The 20,185-nt window shown below is 55.1% G+C and overlaps 1 protein-coding gene across 5 annotated transcripts; it reads right to left on the minus strand.

Annotated features, from left to right (window-relative positions):
• Positions 1-9,063: 9,063 nt before the first annotated feature.
• Positions 9,064-19,238, minus strand: FXYD2 (FXYD domain containing ion transport regulator 2). 5 transcript variants are annotated; one of them, XM_064375457.1, is made up of 6 exons: positions 17,630-17,755; positions 12,056-12,094; positions 11,783-11,857; positions 9,771-9,807; positions 9,578-9,608; positions 9,064-9,288 (listed from the first exon to the last, which is right to left on the minus strand). In XM_064375457.1, exons 1-5 carry the CDS (start codon positions 17,646-17,648, stop codon positions 9,584-9,586), a joined length of 195 nt encoding a protein of 64 aa, XP_064231527.1. In that variant the 5' UTR covers positions 17,649-17,755; the 3' UTR covers positions 9,064-9,288; positions 9,578-9,583. The 5 variants fall into 5 exon arrangements, with proteins under 5 accessions (XP_064231527.1, XP_064231524.1, XP_064231525.1 ...); XM_064375454.1 differs by lacking the exon at positions 17,630-17,755 and adding an exon at positions 13,993-14,100; XM_064375455.1 differs by lacking the exons at positions 9,064-9,288; positions 17,630-17,755 and adding exons at positions 9,300-9,419; positions 13,993-14,101.
• Between the last annotated feature and the right edge of the window lie 947 nt (positions 19,239-20,185).

Consider the following 20,185-nt stretch of genomic DNA (forward strand, 5'->3'; position numbering starts at 1 on the left):
GAAAATTATGCAGCCACTAAATGACAGAGCCACTGAGTGACAGAATATGAAATTAGAAGGCCTTCTGACTCCATATTCTGGGCACTCTGCTGACACATTCCTATGGGTCAAAACTTTAGGAGGAGACCTGAGACCGTGGCTGTCCCTGCCCTTCTGGAAAAGTTAATAGGTGCATTCCTGAAGCCCCTGGCCAGGGACATGCTATCCGCTGAGAGCATTTGCCATCTCTGGGTCTCAGTGGCTCCCAAACCACACAGCCACACATGCACGCAGGAACAGGTGAGGAGAAGGAAGAGAGAGATCCCAAGCTACAGAATCTGCAATCTGTATTTTCTATTTCCCAGTATTTGGATGTAAGAAGCTTAGCATAGGTCTTGAGGCTGGCTTTGGGGAAATCTTGGACTAGAAGATAAACTAGAAGGTTTGTGTTCTGTAGTTTCATAAACACTGTTCACTTAAGCTTGTCGAAAAACACTAATACAGTGTCTGGCACACACTTGATCGTCAACAAAAATTTGCTGAATAATAAATGACTGAAACACACAATCACCCAACCCATCAGAAGCCTTGGTGAACACTGCCCCATCCCTCACCCATTCTACACGTCTGTAATACTTCGTGGCGTACATAGCTCGTTTACACACATGATCTTGTTCAGTCTCTTTAATGAGTTGAGTATCACAAGCCCCATCTTGCAGATGAGAAAACTGAGGCTCCGAGACACTGAAGGACTTGCCCAGGGCTGCCCAGCTGGTCAGTGACCCAGCCAAGCTCACACCCACGCCTGTCTAGCCTGCTCCAGCAGCTCTGCCACTGCCCCGCCCCCCTTCATATCATTTTCACTGCAAAACCTGCGAGGAGGAAAAATCCAGAGAGACGACTCTTCAGATCTGTTAGGGATGCCTCAGAGTCGGGAGAGGTGACCTCAGGAGTTTTCCCTGAGACCCCGGGTTTAGGAGAAGTGTTGCCTCATTTGGAGAAGAGCTCAGTGCCGAGCTCCAGGGTGGGGCGGGTCCTGAGAGGTCAGCTGCCGCATCTGCACTGGTGGAAAGTGCAGTGTGGGAAGGGTGGGAGCTGTGGGAAGTGGGGAGCCCTCCTTCCTGCTGTGCCTGGCTCCCTGGGGGTGGCTCTGACAGCTGGAGAGGACATCCCGCCTCCCTGGTCCACTGCTGGGTAAGTCTCTGCTGTCCTCGGCGGCGGAAGGAACCAGGCCTCCACACAGGGAACCTGGTGTCTGCCTCCCCCTAGTGTCACAGGATGGGATGGTGGCGCTGCCGGCTGCTGTGCAGTCCACATAGAAGGCAGCCACTCAAATTCTCCACTGGGCAGGCCCTGCGCTTCACCCCTGTCATGCCTCACAGTTGACGTCGGAGTCTGGGCTCACTCCCTGCCCCAGCCTGTGTCCTTCCAGCCTCTAGGAAATGCTGGAGGGGACGAATGGTGTCCTCCAGAACAGAACCCTCGTTTTCAGCTGAGGAGGCCGAATCGCTGCACAGGGTCCAGATGCCAGGTCCACCTACTCACCCTCCTGGGTTGCTCTGCTCCTCCCTAGGTCCGGGACAACTAGCAACTCACAACACACACACACGTTCACATATACACAGTCACATACACACATTCTCACATGCATTCACACACATACGCATTCACATACATACACATTCACACATGCATTCACACACTCACATTCACACACACTCACATTCACACACATGCTGACACACAATCATACACACATTCACTCACACACATTCACACATGCGTTCACACACTCTCACATATGCATTCATATACACTCATACACATTCGCACACTCACGCATTCACACACTTGCATTCACACACACAGTCACACACACTCATGCTGACACACAATCATACACACATTCACTCACACATTCTGCAACACACATTTCACACACAATCACACAAGTCACACAATCACATTCACACATATTCATATACACATGTCCACACGGACACACAATCATGCACACACACAATTTCAGTCATGTACACACTAACACACATTCACATACACACACATTCACACACACTCACATGTACTCACATACACATGTGCACACACATGCACACACAATCTCACACTCATGCCCACACAATCTCACTCATGTACACACTAACACACACACTCACATACATTCACACTTTATAGTTCCCAGTATTTAGATGTAAGAAGTTTAGCTCACATACACATTCACACACACAGAACTCATATACACTCACACACAATCTCACACTCACACATAGATTCACACTCACACACACACACAAAGGGGAAACCTATAATCAAGAAACTTTTTCCACAAACCATCCCTGCTTTGGGCATGGTAGGCACAGGCCACCATCCGCTGACCTTGAAGTGAGAAGCCCACGGCTGAGCTGGCAGAAAGCCCAGGAGGTGGGATGTCCCTAAGGCTGGGCCAGCCAAGTCTACGCTGCGGCCCACGTGCTGCCTGGGAGTGCATGGGGCTGGGGCCTGTGGCTGCGCCAGCCTCTCCCTGGACCTGGACAGTCTGAGGGCAGACTCAGGGGCCTCTGTCCTCCCTGCAAATCTGCCCTGAGAAGCAAGCATGGAACAGAGCTTTCCCAAACCCAGAAGCATTGAAGGAAGGGGCTGCGATACCTGGCAAGGTGCAGGAAAAGCCGCAGAATCGCCTTAACACTAAAGCGCCTCAGAGGTAATTGGCCTCATGCCAAGAACTTCCACAGGCTAGAGATGGTTTCTCCATTTGGGGAAACTGAGTCTCCAGGGGAGCTTGCCCAGACTTACATAGTTCATACTTGGCTAAGCCAGGGCTCAAATCCAGGCCTGCTGATTCCAAAGCCTGTGGCCTTAACGGTGAGGCCAAGGAAGAAGGGATCGTGCACTCCACTCAGACCACCCCGGCAGCCTACCTGGACCCCAAACCTTCCTTCTCCTAGGGACATGGAGCAGGGGCAGCGGTGGTCCACCAGGCTGGTAATCAATCACTCATTCACTCCTCCAGTCAACCAGTCACGTTTGCACTCAATAAACATGTATTAAAGGTGCACTAAGCTCCCAAAGGGAGGCGAGGCACTGGCAGTGAAGCCCGGGGTCTCAGGCAAACTCCTGAGGTCACCTCTCCTGACTCTAAGGCATCCCCAACAGATCTGGAAGACTGGTCTCTCTGGACGGATTGTTCCTCCTCGCAGGTTTTGCAGTGAAAATGATATGAAGGGGGGCGGGGCAGTGGCAGAGCTGCTGGAGCAGGCTAGACAGGCGTGGATCATGTGTGTAAACGAGCTATGTACGCCACGAAGTATTACAGACGTGTAGAATGGGTGAGGGATGGGCAGTGTTCACCAAGGCTTCTGCTGAGTTGGGCGATTGCGTGTGTTTCAGTCATTTCTTATTCAGCAAACTTTTGTTGACGATCAAGTATGTGCCAGACACTGTATTAGTGTTTTTTGACAAGCTTAAGTGAACAGTGTTTATGAAACTACAGAACATAAACCTTCTAGTTTATCTTCTAGCTCAGGATTTCCCAAAAGCCAGCCCCAAGTAGGATCAATGAGTGAATTTTCAGATGCAATCCCTGCCTTCATGTAGCTTGTAAGCAGTGGGGCCTCAGATGTGAAGGCAAGCTCAGAATTCAGGGTGATTCATGGTCCCCTGGCAGGTGCCCAGGGTGCTAGAGAGGGCAGGTCAGGAGCACTCTTGGAACAACGGAGGCCCAGCCTGGCCCGTCCCACTCCTGCCCCCTGGGGTGGCTGTCTGCAGGCTCCATGCTACTCCTGGATGATTTTATTAGCTGTGTTGGGAGCATATGGTCCTCGGACATAAGACCTGAAGTAATATTTACGCAGAGCAGAGGACACCGGGTTCCCGTGTGGGCTGGGTTTGGCGTGCACGCAGTTACTGATTGATAGGCCTTTCAGGAAACAAAGACCACAAGAGAATTCAACATGCTCCTGGCTTGGGGCCAAGCCAGCCTCATCTCCTTTGCTTTGTCAAGTGTGTCTTTTTGTCTGCCTTCATCACTTGCTGAGCGCCTCTGTGTTCACTCCAGGAGGAGGCAAGTGTGTATTTGCAGGGGCTGTGGGGGTGCAGCCAGCTTTGCTCGAAGAACAGCTATCCAAGGGGCGGGAGGGAGCAGGGGGTCAGCCACAGCTCTCCCCTTACCCCTTCCCCTGAAAAGCCACAGCTCCTTGACGTGTGAGCTGAAGCTTGGGACTTTTGTCTTGTGTCTGTTTTTTCCAAAGCCAAGTCCAGAGACAGACCAGGGCCTTCCCAAGGTCACACAGCAGGCCAAGGGCAGAGCTGGCAGTGAAGCCGATTTTCCACCTTCCGTGGTGTGGTCTGCGCTGAGCTGCAGCCAGGGCTTCCAGGGCCACAAATTGCTGCCCCAGCTCAGAATGTTCCCCTCCTCTACCCTCCCTGCTGCCCTGCTTACCAGAGGGAATTCCTCTCAGTGACACCAAAGAAGCCCTTTGGGGAAGTGACTGTGAGCACTTCTTGAAAATGGAACCAAGTTTAGAGATCTAGCGACAGTAGCAGCCGTGGTGACTGGAGGCCTCCTAGGGCTGAGGAACTTCGGGGTGTCACTCAGGGGGACAGCAGGCAGCCCAGCAAACCCACAGGAGCGGGACAGGCCAGGCTGGGCCTCCACTGTTCCAAGAGTGCTCCTGACCTGCTCTCACCTGCACCCTGTGAAAGGAAGCTCAGAATTCAGGGAGATTCACGGTCCCCTGGTAGGTGCTGTTGGGACAGGGACACCAATCCCAGTGCCTCGCCCCTCTTGGGGCACCTGCTAGGGGACCCTGAATTCTGACCTTCCCTTCACATCTGAGGCCCCACTGCCTACAAACTGAAAATGAAATCTGCCAAAGCAGCGCTTGGGGAGCCGCCACTCCTGAACACAGCTCACCCCAGCCCCTTCCAGGCAGGAGGTCCATCCACACTTGGGGGAGACCCTCCCCATGATCTCCTGATGCCACCTTCTTTGCCCCTCCAGTGTCTGGTTGAAGCTCTGGGAATGGAGGTTCGAAGTTCTAGGCAGGATTTCCTCCCAAGTCCTCAGTCGCTCAGCAGGAAACAATGAAGTGTCCACAGCCTGCGAGGCTCCTCCTGCAGCCAGAGCTGGGAGGGCCACTGAGTCTGAGCCCCAGGCTTCTTCCAAGGCTGAGACACTCGGGCCCCTCCTTGGCTCTCCCAGTGCAGCCCTGGGCTCAGCACTGCATTCCCAATGCCCAGGATGGAGGCTGCTGCGGCCCTGGCTTTGAGGCCCAGGACAGATCCATCTTCCTAGCCAGTGACTCGCTCTGACAACAGGGCCAAACTGCCGTGGCATTTGCCTCTCATCTCTGCTGGCCAGGCATTTGTCAGGCAGCCTGAAAGCAATGAAGAACGGGTGCTTGGTGAGGCACAGATTACCTGCCCCAGAGGCCCCTGCTGAATTGCAGTTCAGAGCTCAGCTGCCTGGGGCCTCAGATCAACAGGGAGGCGACTAATCTCCCCTGCAGCAGCCCTGCCGTGCGGAGCAGAACGAGGTTGGAGTGGGTGAGCCTGGAGGAGATTCTACACCACCCCTGCCTTGGGCCTGTCTTCAGCACAAAACACCCCTCGTGCCCTCCACTCCCACCCCTCTCTACTCAGGGAGCCCACTTCCTTCCCTAGGCAGTGCCAGTGGAGACGCTTAGTTCTTGGGGGCACCCTTTCCTTCCTCCTGTACCAGAGAGAGTTCAGAACTGCTGAGGCGGGGTGGAGATTTCTCCTGATGTCCGAAGCATTTAGAAAAACCGGAGGCCCATGCCAGGGGCACCCTCACCCTGGACGGGAGATGAGCCTCTGGGAGCTAGAGATCAGCCTGTCCAAGGCTCTAGTTCCTTTGATGGGGGAGTCCAGGCCACCCAACCAGGGAGTGCCTGCCAGAACCTGGCAGAAGCCCTCCTGCCCCCATGCCCACAGGGCTCTTTCTCTGGAGCTGTGCAGAAGCTGGAAGGGTTTGGGCACTGGACCTGTTAGCAAGGGGTAGGAGTGGGACTGGCTGCTGGCTCGCAGGCTAATTCTCCTGGCCCTCCCAGGGCTTCCTGCCCAGCTCTTCCTGTTCATGGGTGCTGTGAGGAAGGCCAGGACTCAGCGGACTCATCAGAGACCCTGCAACCCTACTGACCAAGGTCAGCAGCTCTGGGCCTGGGGGCTCTGGAAGTGCTCTCCCGGGGACTGGAGTGAGGCTGCTGGCGGGACAGAGCTATCTGTCCTCTCCCCAGACGGTGACACAGTCCAGTTTCCTTTGGGCCCTCATCTGCTCCTCTTGCCTGCATTACCCTCACCCTCACCCGGCCATGCCCACCTACTAGGCTGTGACTTTCACCTTCTGCTCCACGTGGAGTTCACCTGGGGAGGCGGAACAGCCACCCATGCCCCACCAGTTGAAGAAGACTCTTTGCAGCTAGGGTTGGGAACAGCTACTCAGGCAAAGCCTCTTTCCCCTCTCACCCCACAAACGTCCCTGCTTGACATCTCTGCCCTTCCCCATGTCCTACTGTCCTTGATTTATTCCGACTACGGGGTTAGAGAGGTGTCCGCATTCCCCAGGCTTTGGGGAAGATGCGCAGATCACGCATGGTCTCTGCCTCTAGGAAGGGATGAGCACTTAAGACCCCACAGCCAAGAATTACCCCGGAGTGAGGCAAGTGCTGTGCCTGGCAGCCGGGGGCGGAGGGGAGGGGCGGGTGTGAACAAGCAGAATGAGAAGAGCTGAGGGTTTTCCTAGGAAATCGGGCCCCGGGCTGACCATTCAGGAGCCAGGGGCCCCTCCTCCCCGGCAAAGGCCCTTGGAAAGGCTGAGTTGAAAACATGCAATTGGAGGGGATCCGGCGTAAGCCACATGCTCTCTCTTGTGGTCAAAAAGAGAATTGCGCCCTCAGACGGAGGCTGTCGTAGTAGGCGTTGCGTGATTAATTCACCCAATCACTTCCCAGGCTTGGTAGTTTTTGTGACTCAGTGCAGGTCTAAATTGTGGAAAATCCCAAAGTGAAGTGAAAGTTCAGGAACTGGCAGTCCAGGTGACCTTTCTGGAGAGGGAAGGGAAATGTTCACAAGAGTCTTGACTAGAAAGCCGGTCCCAGGCCTCCGAATGCCCCCTGGGGCCATGGGGCTTGTTAAGCCTCAGCCTGCGTGGGCCACCCCCCAAGCCTCACATTCAGTCGGGCTGGGGGAATCTGGGTACGTGGTGGTTTGAATAGCCCCCAGGTTTAGACTTGATAAAGCCTCACATTTCACGAGGGAGGCCTTTGAGGAAGGGTCATCGAGGGGAAGTGACTCATCCAGAGCAGTTGGAATTTCCCTCTGAGGGTGGCAGGCTGGGTGGTCCTCTGTATGGAACATTCTAGAAACGTGACACTTCTCCAGTGCTCTTGCTTCTCCTGGGGTGGGCCACCAGTCTGGAATACCCTCTCTTCCTGTTTCCCTTGCTGCTACATCCAAGAGGCTTTGGGAGCCCCTCACCTCCTGAAAGCCCCCCTGGCTGGACCTGCCCCATTTGTGTTCATTTCTCCAACCCTCAAGGGGGAGCTCAAGTGTGTGCCCCTATCTCCTGTGTGGAAAAACTGAATTCCATTTAAGGGTTTGGCCAACACATTTTCCCTGTCACCAGTGAGTCCCCACTTGGAGCGGGGTATCACAAGGACTTGGTGCTGGGTTGTAAGTCACCAGGCCTTCCCCTGAGTGGCTTCTGTTCTCCTCCCACCTCTGGGCCTTCCTTCTCTCCCCTTAGCTCTCCAAACCCACAGGCGGTCGGCGGGGAGTCCACCCCTGCCCCACGCTCCCTGTCCTTTGGATGTCCATGTGGTGGGAAGAGCCCTGGAAGGGGATCTGGAGCCCTGAATTTTGTCTGGCTCTGATGCAGGCTGGCCATGTCACTCCAGACAAGCCATGGCCTTTCTTAGAGCCTCAGTTTCCCCATCTGTGAATTGAAGATAGTCTGTTTTGCTCTCTAAGGACCCTTCCCTGCTCAAGCCTTCTGTGTAAGCAGGTTGGTGGTTTTCAGGGACTGAAAGCAGTGGACTAAGACAAAGAGCTTAATTCCCAAGTGGAGCGGGGTCCATCCTGCCTCTGGACCCCAAACACGCCCTGTTCATTTCCTGCTCCGGTAGCTTGGTTCTCATGCCGGGTTTCCCCTCCTCTCCCTCAACAGCTTGCAGGCCCAGGTGAGAAAGCCAGACACTAGGTGGTGCCAGAATCCCACCATCCCTCCAGCCTTAGCGGCCTCTGAGTGAAGAGAGAGGAAAGGCGGGCTCCTTCCTGAACGCAGAAACTCCCAGAGGCCTCCCTGCACGGCCTCGACCTTGGACTCACAGCAAAGATGGCATTAGGAGTCCGGCACTGGTAGGAGCGACCTGGCAGCATCTCAGGCTGAGGCTGCCCCGGTGGGTCCCTGCCTGCGTGGACGGGGGCTGGAGCAAGCTTAACAATGGTCTCACTCTCACTGTCTGTTCCCTGGCCCCAGGCCCTGGGATTAACTGAGTCTCCAAATAGGTGGCCCCAAGAGTGGAAAGACGTGACCTGAACTTAGTACCAGGAGGGGGCTGGGAAGAGGGCTGGCTCCTTCAGGACACGTGCGAAGGCCTAGCACCAGGCCCCCCAGACCCACCCACCCTGGCCCAGGAGTGTACATGTGGAAAATGGCAGAGCACACGAATGTGGCCACACACAGGCCCGTCTGGGTAGCCTGGGACCTCTCCGAAGCAACTCCTAGGCAGGGTCACCGGGATCCCAACAGCAGCTCCTGGTGCCTGGGGCAGAGGCCTCATGGATATCCAATAGGCCCATGGCTTTGATCCTGGAGGCCTTTCACACTTCCCAGGCATATAAAAGACAGGCTGAGGCCTCTGTCCCCAGGGCTCCTGCCAGTTCAGGGGGTGTGAGGAGTGGCTTGCAGATGACAACACTGAACTTCTTGCTTTTACAGGCAGACAGGTGCCTGAGCAATTAATTGAAAAACAAGTGAGACCCAGCTGTATTTGTACTTGAACTTGGAGAGGCGGGTGGTTGACAGAGGAGGGAGACAGGCAGGCAGGCGAGGGAAGCAGCGGTCTCTGACGCTGGCTTTATTATGAGCATGAGTTGGCACAGAACAGGAGGCGGCGATGCCCACCTGGGGTCACATTGAGCCTGGAGCTTCCTTCTGCCCAAGCGCTGGCAGTGATGGTGACAAAGGTCTACAGCCCAGGGAAGATGCCAAAAGCAGGGGCATGCCTGGCTTTCCAGCTGATCCCAGGGCAGTGGGTGGCACAGCAGAGGCTGAGAAGACAAAGGCAGAATGGGGCTGGGTGGGTGGCAGCAGGGGTCGGAGTTTTATATCCTCCTTGTCCATCTCACTTTTCTCCAGGGCTCCTCTGTGATCTCCTGTAGCACACACTCCATGCCAGGCCCTTGGCAATCATTTTAAACACACAATGGGTGACAGACCACCTGGCTGATGTGTGGACGACCCTAAAATTCTTCCCTACCCAGTCCAGGAGCCAGAACCCCTCTCCATTGCTCCCAAGCCTGCCCTGCCCTCCCCTTCCCGCAGGCTCTCCTAGCGTACCTGCTGTTATAGCTCATCGTCAGTGATTTGCCTGGGTGGGAAAGGAAAAGCCACAGGTGAGAGGGCGGGGTGGGGGTAAGTCTAGGGATCCCTGAGGCTGGGGACCCTTCCACAGCCGCAGAGACAAAATCCTCAGCCCGCCCTTCCTTCCCTGGGCCCAACCCCCTCATCGGTCACCCCAGGCAGCGCTCACCTGCGCTTCTTGTTGCCCCCACAGCGGAATCTTTTGCCTTGGAAAGAAAAAAGGTTTGTTTCCATGAACTCATTTTCCAAAGAGACCTTGGAAGACTCCAAATTCTTCCAGTCTCTCCTACCTCCCTCCTGCCAGCACCATCGCAGGGCCAGCCACATTTGACCATCACATTTTATTTTATTTTATTTTTTGAGACAGGGTCTTACTCTATCACCCAGGCTGGAGTGCAGTGGTGCGATCATAGCTCACTGCAGCCTCAAGATCCTGGGCTCAAGCAATCCTCCTGCCTCAGCCTCCCAAGTAACTGGGACTATAGGCACACACCATCATGCCCAGCTGATTTTAAAAAATGTTTTTGGCTCCTGCCTGTAATCCCAGCACTTTGGGAGGCCAAGGTGGGTGGATCGCCTGAGGTCAGGAGTTCGAAACCAGCCTGGACAACATGGTGAAACCCCATCTCTACTAGAAAAAATACAAAAATTAGCTGGGCATGGTGGCAGGTGCCTGTAATCCCAGCTACTCCAGAGACTGAGGCAGGAGAATCACCTGAACCCTGGAGGCGGAGGTTGAGGTGAGCCGAGATAATGCCATTGCACTCCAGCCTGGGTGACGAAGAGAGACTCTGTCTCAAAAACAACCAAAAAATTTCGTATAGATGGGATCTCACCATATTGACCAAGCTGGTCTTAAACTACTGGTCTCAAGGAATCCTCCTGCCTTGGCCTCCTAGTATGCCTGCATTACAAGCATGAGCCAGCATGCCCAACCATCTCTCTCTTTATATAAGGCTGGATCATAGGCTTTCAAGAGCCTAAGTCAGTCAGTTAGCAAACATTTATTGGAGCATATCCATGGTGAGCTATTGGCATATCAAGAGCAGCAGCAGAGACTGGGCCATCATGGCGTCCCCATCACAGTACTGGGCACAGAGCAGCTGCCCGATGAACAGCTCTCCGCAAGTCCAAAGCAGAGCCCCTTGCTCAGGCCACCTGCCTCCTGTGCCTGTGTGCTCAGCCGCCAACCGGCTCTGCCCTCCGGGAGTTGCCACAGGCAACATGGGAAAATGGGGAGACCTGCAGGACTGCGGCCCGAGCCTTAGAATTTCAGAGTCCACAGCTGTGCTTGCTGTAGCTTTTCTTCGTGGTTTGTGTTTTCTGTGTATTTTTCTTTGGGTTGAACCAAAACAAGTCAACGTGCAGATATTAAGCTCCTGCTGTGTGCCCCTCAGGAGCTTGGGGATATATAAGGCTCCTCGTCTCTCCCAGAGCACTCCAAGTCTGCACTGAACTATTCCTTTTTTTTTTTTTTTTTTTTGAGACTGAGCCTTGCTCTGTTGCCCAGGCTGGAGTGCAGTGGTATGATCTCGGCTCACTGCAACTTCCACCTCCCTGGTTCAAGCAATTCCCCAACTCAGCCTCCTGAGTAGCTGGGATTACAGGCATGCACTATGCCTGACTAATTTTTTTTTTTTTTTGTACTTTTAGTAGAGATGGGATTTCACCATGTTGGACAAGCTGGTCTTGAACTCCTGACCTCAGGCAATCCGCCCACCTCGGCCTCCCAAAGTGCTGGGATTACAGGCATGAGTCATCACACTCAGCCTGCACTGGACCATCTTAAAGTACTGTCCTGACTGCCGTGTCTCTGGAGGCTAGCCCTAATCTTTGTGAGGCAGGTGGGATCATCCTTACTGAACAGATGAGTTTGGGACCCATGGTTAGCAGCGGCAGGCTCAGTCCCCCTGCCTGGCCCTCGGGTTACCCTGCAGCTTCGCTCCCGCATCTGCAGCTCCTCCCGAGCCCACTGGAGGGTGCACTTGAGCGAGCAGGAACCTCACATTGTGCTTGAGAGCCTGGCATCCCACCCAGCATGAGTTCCCCCATCCTGCAGGGGTGGTGGTGGTGGGGAAGCTCACCCCTCCCTTGGGGACTCTGGAAAGCCAGCCTGCTTAGCAACCTTAAGAAGAGATGTGCCCCGGTCAGCACCCCTTCCCTGGAGGCCACCCCACTTACTGAGGATGATGAGGAGCCCCACGATGAAGGCCAGCCCGGCGAAGATCAGGCCCCCTTTGCGGACAGTCTCATAGTCTCAGGAAAGAGAGGGCAAGAGGGGCGGCATGGGTGGTCTCTCCCAGCAGCGGTTTCTTCCCGCAGCCCACCCCCAGCAGCCCATGGTAACCGGGGGAGGTAAGGGGCACAGAGTGTGGACCCGGGGCTGGGAGAGGCAGCTGCTTGGTGGGAGGGGTCCTGAGTGCTCGGGAAGGGTGCACAGGGGTCCAGGCTTACCGTAGTAGAACGGGTCCACGTCCGCCTTGGGGCTGCCGCCTAGGAGAGAGCCAGAGGTGGGAGGAGAGGAGTCACCGACGGTGGGCCAGCACAGGAGCAGTTGGAATTCCCCATCCTTCCCTTCCCAGAGGATCCCTGAGGGTCCAAGTGGTGAGGGGAGGCTGGGCTCAGGGGTGTTGCTTAAACCTTTGCCGGCAGGCTTCTGCCCTAGGCGGCTTCAGACACAGTCAACTGGGGAGGGGGATCCGTGCTGTCTGGGGGGCCTCTGACACTTGGGAGGGCTGGCTCTCTCCTGCTCCTTGCTTCCTACCATGGTAGAAAAGGTCAGGAGAGGCCTTTCCCTTTAGACTCCCAGCAGCCTGTCTCCACAGAACCAGTTGGCTATGAGGTGCTTAGGAGGTATTTGTGAAATGCATGAATAAATAAAACAAAACCTTAAAGTTATCGGACAGAAGGTGGAAGCCAAGCCCACCGTGGAGACTTATCCAAAGTCCAGTGAAAGCTGAGACGGACCTGCTCTCCTACGTTACCATCCTCAGGGGGAAGCAGAAATAGTTAAGAAACATTAATACGTGGTGCTGGTCAGGCATGGGGCAAAAGCTAGCAAAACCCTAACTCCTCTAACCATGACGGCAACCTTATGAGGCATCAATGCCATTTCAGTGGAATCCATGTGAGAATGGAAGCACAGAGAAGTTAAGTAATTCCCCCACAGTTACACAGCAAGTCAGGGATAGAGCTGGGGTTTGAACCCGGGCAGCAGGGGGCTGAGAATGCTGGTGTGTAAGCTCTTAGCTCTGCCGCCTCTCAATGGCAGGAAGGAAGGAGCCCATTTGAGGCAAGGTCCTGCCCCTGCCTCCAGTGGCCTCCCCCGGATTTGGAGCTGCTCAGCAGGTGGGTCTCACAGTGATGCCCTGCAGCTGAAGACACCTGCCCCGGACAGCCGGCCTGTGGCCTGGCCAGGACACTTCTGCCACCACTGAAGGCTGCCCTTCTTTCCTTCCCTGCTGGAGCCCCTTCTTGCACCAGGGAAGTAGAGCCCGAGGAGGAAGGAATGAGCAAGTCAGCCCTTCCCAGGCTGTGCCGAACTCTGCCCTGGGCAGTGGTAAGCCTTGGGGTCTGGTAAGCCCCACTGTCCCCAGTGGCCAGTCCCTCAGCCAGGAGAGAACAGGCAGGAGGAGTCGGTGCCCATCCTGGCAGGCCTGAGGTGCTGGGTGCTCAGGGAGGCCATGAGGGACCCAGGTGCGGTACAGAAGGCCTTCAGGGCCATCTTCCCAGATTTGGTTCAGGCCTTGTTCAAGGTCATATGGTGAGTTAAGTGTCAGAGCAACAGCTAGACGCAAGCCAGGGCTTCCCCTCACACCCCAGGAAAGCCCCTCCTCCATGGCCACCTTGCCCTGAGCCACTTGCTGAGACCCTCCCTGCCCAGCACCCTTCCCTTTCTGCATCTGGCTCAAAACCCACCTCTGTCAGCAGGCGCCGCTCTTGGTTCCAGGCCTGAGTCAGTTCCTGTCACAGGAAGCCTTTGGGGAGTGTGACTTGAACTTGGGGGCCGCTCATGCCAAATCCAGCCTAGGAAGGCTGACCAAAGGGGCCTGCTCCTTTCCCAGCCAGATGGTCCCCGTCTGCCTCCTGCCTGAGTTCAGAGGGTCTAGCAAGATGCATTGAACTCAGCGGGGGTGTGTCAGGAGGCCGAGGAGGGACGCTCAGCTCTCCAGCTTCTATCTGCTCAAGCTATCTTTCTTTGGTGTTAAAGCAGCATCCTCTTTTAAGTTGCAAATTTTCTTAGAGGGGAGCCTGATCCAAAGAGGGGCTGGGTACTCTGGAAGGCTGAGGTGGCAGGAGAGGGAAGAGGGGGGTCCAGCTGTCCCCACCAAGGCAGGCCAAGCAGAGCCACCCAGCCTCGCACATGCCCGGGCACACACCAGCACACTCACCATCACCCGTAGACAGCCCGGTCATTTCCCCAGAAGAATGGACTGCCTCCCCTCCCCTCTTCCTGCTGTCTCTGCTGTTTGGAGTGTCTGGTAGCCTCCTCGAGGTGGCCCGAGACAAGGTGGGTGCATTAAACATTAACAGTGCCAGGTAATATTTACCCTGGTTACAAGAAAAACTGCAGTGTGGATGGAGGGGGCTCCTGCCGCAGGGTGAGGAGGTGCGTGGGGAGGCAGGGGAGGGAAGGAGCTGGCTTCCAAACCCTCCCAAAGGAAATTTCCAAAGAGAAGGGCTGGGATGGGTGAGCAGTGGTGCTCTTCTGCCAGCTGGAGAAGCCACAGCTGGGGTGGTGGAAACAGGGAAGTGGAAGTTGCACAGTCTGTACAGTGTACACGGTACTTGGGAGCTTCCAGGGGCCAGTGTTGGGGTCCCACAGTGGCCCCCAGCCCCAGCAGGGCCCACCGCACCAGCCACCGTGGATGCCACCGCTGCAGCTGGTGTTCCTTATGTGGCACTGGAGGCTTTCCTGCAGTGGTCCCTAGGAGCCTGGCCCACTGCTCCCCCACCACAGCCCTGGAGCACCCCCAAACCCACCAGCAGTTGATCCTCCAGAAAAGCCCTTCATCTGTCATTCTATTCACCCATCAGTGTGCACCCAGCAGCTTACACCTCAGTTGGAAGGGCCCCAGTCATCCCCAACTAATCTCTCCTTCTCTGCCGCCCCCCACCCCCGGGCACTTCCTCCTACCACCATTTGGCCTGGCTCTCGGGCTGTTTCCTTGCCAGTTTACCATGGTGCATGCAGGCTTTTTAAGGACGGGGCAAGGCTTTCATCACAGGCAGAACCCCCTGCTTTTATGGTTTACCAAGCACTTTCCTCACTCTTATCTCCTAAGTTTTATGTTTCCCGTTTTACTGATGAGGCAGGTGTGTAAGGCCCAGAGAGATGGGGGCCTTGCCCAAGGTCACACAGTGATGAGGCAGGTGTGTAAGGCCCAGAGAGATGGGGGCCTTGCCCAAGGTCACACAGTGATGAGGCAGGTGTGTAAGGCCCAGAGAGATGGGGGCCTTGCCCAAGGTCACACAGTGATGAGGCAGGTGTGTAAGGCCCAGAGAGGTGGGGGCCTTGCCCAAGGTCACACAGTGATGAGGCAGGTGTGTAAGGCACAGAGAGGTGGGGGCCTTGCCCAAGGTCACACAGTGATGAGGCAGGTGTGTAAGGCCCAGAGAGGTGGGGGCCTTGCCCAAGGTCACACAGTGATGAGGCAGGTGGGCAAGGCCCAGAGAGGTGGGGGCCTTGCCCAAGGTCACACAGCCAGTGTGGGGCAAGTGGAGGCTGACAGGCCTCCTGCTGCAGGAGGCAGGTGCTTTTCACACCTCGCAGGCAGCCTTCCTACTCCCCTGTGAGCTCCTTCGCCCCAGGATTCCAGTGCCGGATAGTCGTGGGTGCTGTGGAATCCTGGTTGAGTTCTAGTCCACTGAATTGGCCTCCAGAAGAGGCTGAAGTCCAACGGCCTCCAAACAGCCGAGGTCAGTGGCCAGGGGCCACCAGGGGTGCTTGAGCCCTTCTGAAGGGAGTCACTCTATCTATGAATCCTCCCCAAGCAGGGAGAGGGCTCGGCACTTGAGTTCACACCCTGACCCTCTCACTTGCTAATCGTATGATCTCAGTCAATTACTTCACCTCTCTGTGCCTCAGTCTCTTCATCTGTAAAATGGGCGCAGTACCCAGCTCCTAGGGTGGTTGTGAGGGGAAGTGAGATCATGCATGCCAAGAGCGTAGCCCGGGGCCTGGCACAGAGTGAGCGGCATCATTGTTACTGTTATATGTGTGCTGGCTGAAGAAATAACAGGCATTAGCTTTTGTTAGATGTTTGTTGTCGGACACGGAAAAGCCAGCCACCGTCCAGTGAAAATGAGCACGAATGAGTGAGATGGAGGGAATGTCAGAACCCTGCAGATGAGGCGCTTCAACACCCTTTCAGCTCCCTCTGCTTTCAGAGCCAAGAAATGTATATGTGTGCAGACATCACAGCAGAGCCAGCGTTTGGTGAAGACGGACCACATGGCAGGCTCTTCTCGAGCACTGCACCACTGAACTCCCGATAGCGCCTTTTTACAGATAAAGAAACTGAGGCTGCTCATTTGCTGTCCACAATAGCCTCTAGACGTGGCCAGGGCAGTGCCGTGATCCCCACTGGGTACACCAGAAAAACCGAGGGCAGGAAGGTGAAGGGACTTGCCTGAAACACACAGTCAATGGCAAACCAGAGGTGGAAAGCCCAGACCCTCCAAGATGTGCTACCAAAGCTACTGCCGACTCCACACAAGACAAGGTGCTAACTTTATTATACAGGATCGCGTTATCTTACTGCATTGTCTATATTTGTAAGCCAACGTGGAGTGTTTCAGGAATAATAAGGATGTAAAAATAGGTGGGAAGTTAAATAAATTCATCTCTCTCTCTCTCCATCTATCTATCTATGTATCCGTTGACAACCCAGTCATTTCCACAGCCGAATGGATTGTCTCCCCTCCCCTCTTCCTGATGTCTCTGCTTCTGGGAGTGTCTGGCCTCCTCAGTGGGGTGGCTGGGGACAAGTTGGGGGCATTAAACATTAACAGTGCCAGGTAATATTTACCCTGATCACAAGAAAAGCTGCAGTGTGGATGGAGGGCTCCCGCTGCAGGGTGAGGAGGCACCTGTAGATCAATAGATTAGATAGATAGATGATAGATAGATGATAGATAGATACATAGATAGATAGATAGATGATAGATAGATAGATACATAGATTATAGATAGATAGATGAGAGATGATAGATAGATACATAGATAATAGATAGATAGATGATAGATAGATGATAGATACATAGATAATAGATGATAGATAGATAGATAGATACATAGATAGATGATAGATAGATGATAGATAGATACATAGATAATAGATAAATGATAGATGATAGATGATAGATATGGATGATAGATAGATGATTGATAGATACATAGATGATAGATAGATAGATGATAGATAGACAGATAGATGATAGATAGATGATAGATGATAGATGATAGATAGACAGATGATAGATATGGATGATAGATCGATCAATAGATAGATGAATAGGAAGCAATAGGAGAAGCTAATTGGTGGCTGCATTTTTAAACTCTGTGTACAAGACACTGTTTCAAGCAGCTTACAGAAATCAATTCTTTAGTCATCACAATGACTGTATAAGGTAAGGAAAGCATTATTATCACCCCATTTCATAGAGGAAGAAACTGAGGCCCAGATAAGTGAAATAACTTGCCAGAGGTCAGACAGCTAGAAAGTAGGGGAACCAAGACTTGCAGCCAGCAGTCTGGCTTCTGAGCTCCTGCATCTCTGAAGGACAGATGGACAGACGAGCAAATGAGGCGGTTGGACGAGCTGCCTTCCCAGCCCTCGCAGCTCCAGAGATGCTTGACACACGTCACAGCAGGCCCACAACTCTGTATGGAGATGCTGTTTGTTGGAAATTTCTGCCTGTCCTCCTTTCTGCTTTTCCTGCACTTCTGGGGAGCTTGAAAGGGACGGGGTGCGCACCTGTGTCAGAGCCTGAGCAGGGAGGAAGAATGGGGCTCAGAGGACTCACCCAGGTACCACCTGTCCATGGCAGGAGCTGCTGGCTGTGTCCGGGGTGCAGGAGAGTGGGGAGGTGCCGCTTGCCTGGGACCTGGATGGAAAGTGTGGCACTCCCTCCCCTCACACCTCAGGTGAGCCCACAAACAGGAAGAGACAAGGGCAGGGAGGAGGGGCTGGCAAGGGAGCCCGTACCTCGTGCCCGCCTGCTGGGGTGGGTTGGGGCAAGGGATCCACGTGAAAGCCAGGAGAGATTCTCTGACCTCCACCTGGCACCTGAGGAAGGGGAAGCTGTCAGATGCAGCAGAGCAAACCGCCACCCCTGCCCCGGCCCTCTCCCTTGAGGGGCTCCATGCTGTAGCCAGCTCAGGGTGCCCGAAAAGGGTACAGGAGCCAGGAGAAATCAAGGACCCCACTCTTCCCCAGGCCCCTGGGCTGGTGGAGGCTGAGGGAGACCTTCAGGGGCATGTGTGGGTCCCCTGAGCGTCACTCAGCTGTACCTCTGTCCTACAGCCCAGCTGAGCCTTTGCCTGGAGGCATCCTGCACCAGGCCCCGCTCCGTAGGCATCCCCTGAGACCAGGCAGCACAGCTGCAGCCTCTCGGAGGGGCAGGAATGGTTTCCAGGGTCCTGTCCTGGGACCTGAGGCTCAGGTCCCAGCTTCCTGTGTTGTTCTGGTAGTTGGCAGAGAGATGGGGAGCAGCTGCGGGCTGGGAGCCAGAGCTGTGATGGGGCCACCCTTGTGCCTTCCCCTTTCCTCAGCTGGGATCCCCTCATTAGGCCCGCAGGTGTCAGGTCCACCTGCCACACCTCAGAGGGCTCAGCTGGAGACACCAGCAGCCTAATGAGGCCTCTGGGGGCTGCTTGGTACCGACGGGAATGGCCAGAAGACAACCATGGAGCCAGGAGCCAGCAGGGAGCCACAGGAAGGCCCACACACCACACTGCCCAGTCAGCATCCCTGTTTCCCGGTCACCAAGGCCTGGCCCACAGCAAAGCCGCAGTGAGCAGTCTCCATGTGACCGACTTGGGGCCACAGGGTCTCCCTCAGGTTCCTGTGGCCACGCTGGCATGGCCACTCTGACGTGAACACTGAGAAGCAGAGCTGGGAGGCGCTGGCTCTGGCCCCAGCCAGAGTTACTCTGGGCTCTGGTTACTCTGACTCCCACCTCTCTGTTCCTCCTTTGCAACACTCCCTGTCCTGAGGGGAGGACTCATGACACCCCAGGGAGCCCCCTTAGGACTGAAGCACTCTGGACATGGAGACCAGGAGGCCTGGAGAGGTGCTATTTGTTATCAGGATGGGCTGAGATCTGCGCTGGGGCCGCTGACCACAGCCCTGACTCCAGGCTCCCTGCACCTTTCCTTCCGGACCACCCTGAAGGCAGACCAGGGCCAGACCTGCCCACTGGTGGGCAAGAGCTCAGCTGGCCGGCCTGTCCCATGCTCCCACGTGAAAACCTGCCACTCAGCCCAGAGCCGCCAGGTGGAAATTCCCCAAGCTGGGGATAGAGACGTTTACAAACCTCGGGCCTAGGTGAGATGTAGCGGTACCTGATCTAAACACATTCTAAATGGTTCAGAAAAGTGGAAATCCCAGCTCCCCCTAACCCGGTGTACCCACTCCGTCCCTACCCACCCCCAGTGCTGTGAAGGAAGGCGTCTCCATACCAGACATCCAGAGCCCTGTGTGACTGATGGCCCGACTAGAAAGGTCACCGAAGCCATCCTATCCAAACCACTCCCTTTACAAGTGGCTCCCTCTCCTGCTCCGAATCCTCAGAGAGAGGGTTCAGACGATATCCAAAATCTTTTCTGTGTCCCAGAAAGAAGCCTCTCTTAATCTGGCTCCAGGCACTTCTGAACTGCTCCCCAACCTCCCCACCCTGCTCTCTGCTCCAGTCATGCTGGTCTTCTGGACACCCCTCACCCTCTAAGACCTCCGCCCAGGCTGTTTCTGCTTTCTAAATGCTCTGCCTCTGCAGGGCTTCCAGCTCAGCTCACGCTGCCTGCCGGGCTTTCTTCAAAGCCCCGATTCTGGGCATCCCGGTAGAGAATGTTCACCCCACCGCCTCAGCCTGGCTTTTCCTCTGTGGCACTTATTCTGATCTAAAGTATGTATTTCCTTGATCTTGTTTGTCCCTCTCCCAACTAAAATTTGAGCACCAGGAGAGCCAGGATTTCTGTTTGTTTGTTCATTCCCCAGTGCCTGAAACAGCTCATCGTGCGACCCAGTTTTATTAAATGAATGAATCAGACCCAGAAAGGTGAAATCATTTCTCCCATGCTGCAGGCAGACCCAGGACTTGCCTCCGGCAGTCCTGTTCCCTGCTGTCATCTGCTCTGTGAGGGGTCACAAGACCCGGTTTGCCCTCACAGAGGCAGCAGGTAGCCAGCAACCCCACCTTGCTGACAGCTCCCGAGAGTCCCTCTCAGGAGAAGGGGGTTCTCTCTCACTCCTCTGGCATCCCATCCCTCCGCATCTCCTCTCCCCTCCCCTCCCCTCCCCTCCCTTCTCCAGCCCTGCAGCAATTTTCAGAAATTGTCCTGTTTATTCTTGGGGGAAGCGC

The sequence above is a fragment of the Aotus nancymaae genome, unplaced genomic scaffold, assembly GCF_030222135.1.
Source record: "Aotus nancymaae isolate 86718 unplaced genomic scaffold, 86718_ANA_hifiasm-v0.15.2.pri h1tg000012l, whole genome shotgun sequence".
Lineage (NCBI taxonomy): Eukaryota > Metazoa > Chordata > Mammalia > Primates > Aotidae > Aotus > Aotus nancymaae.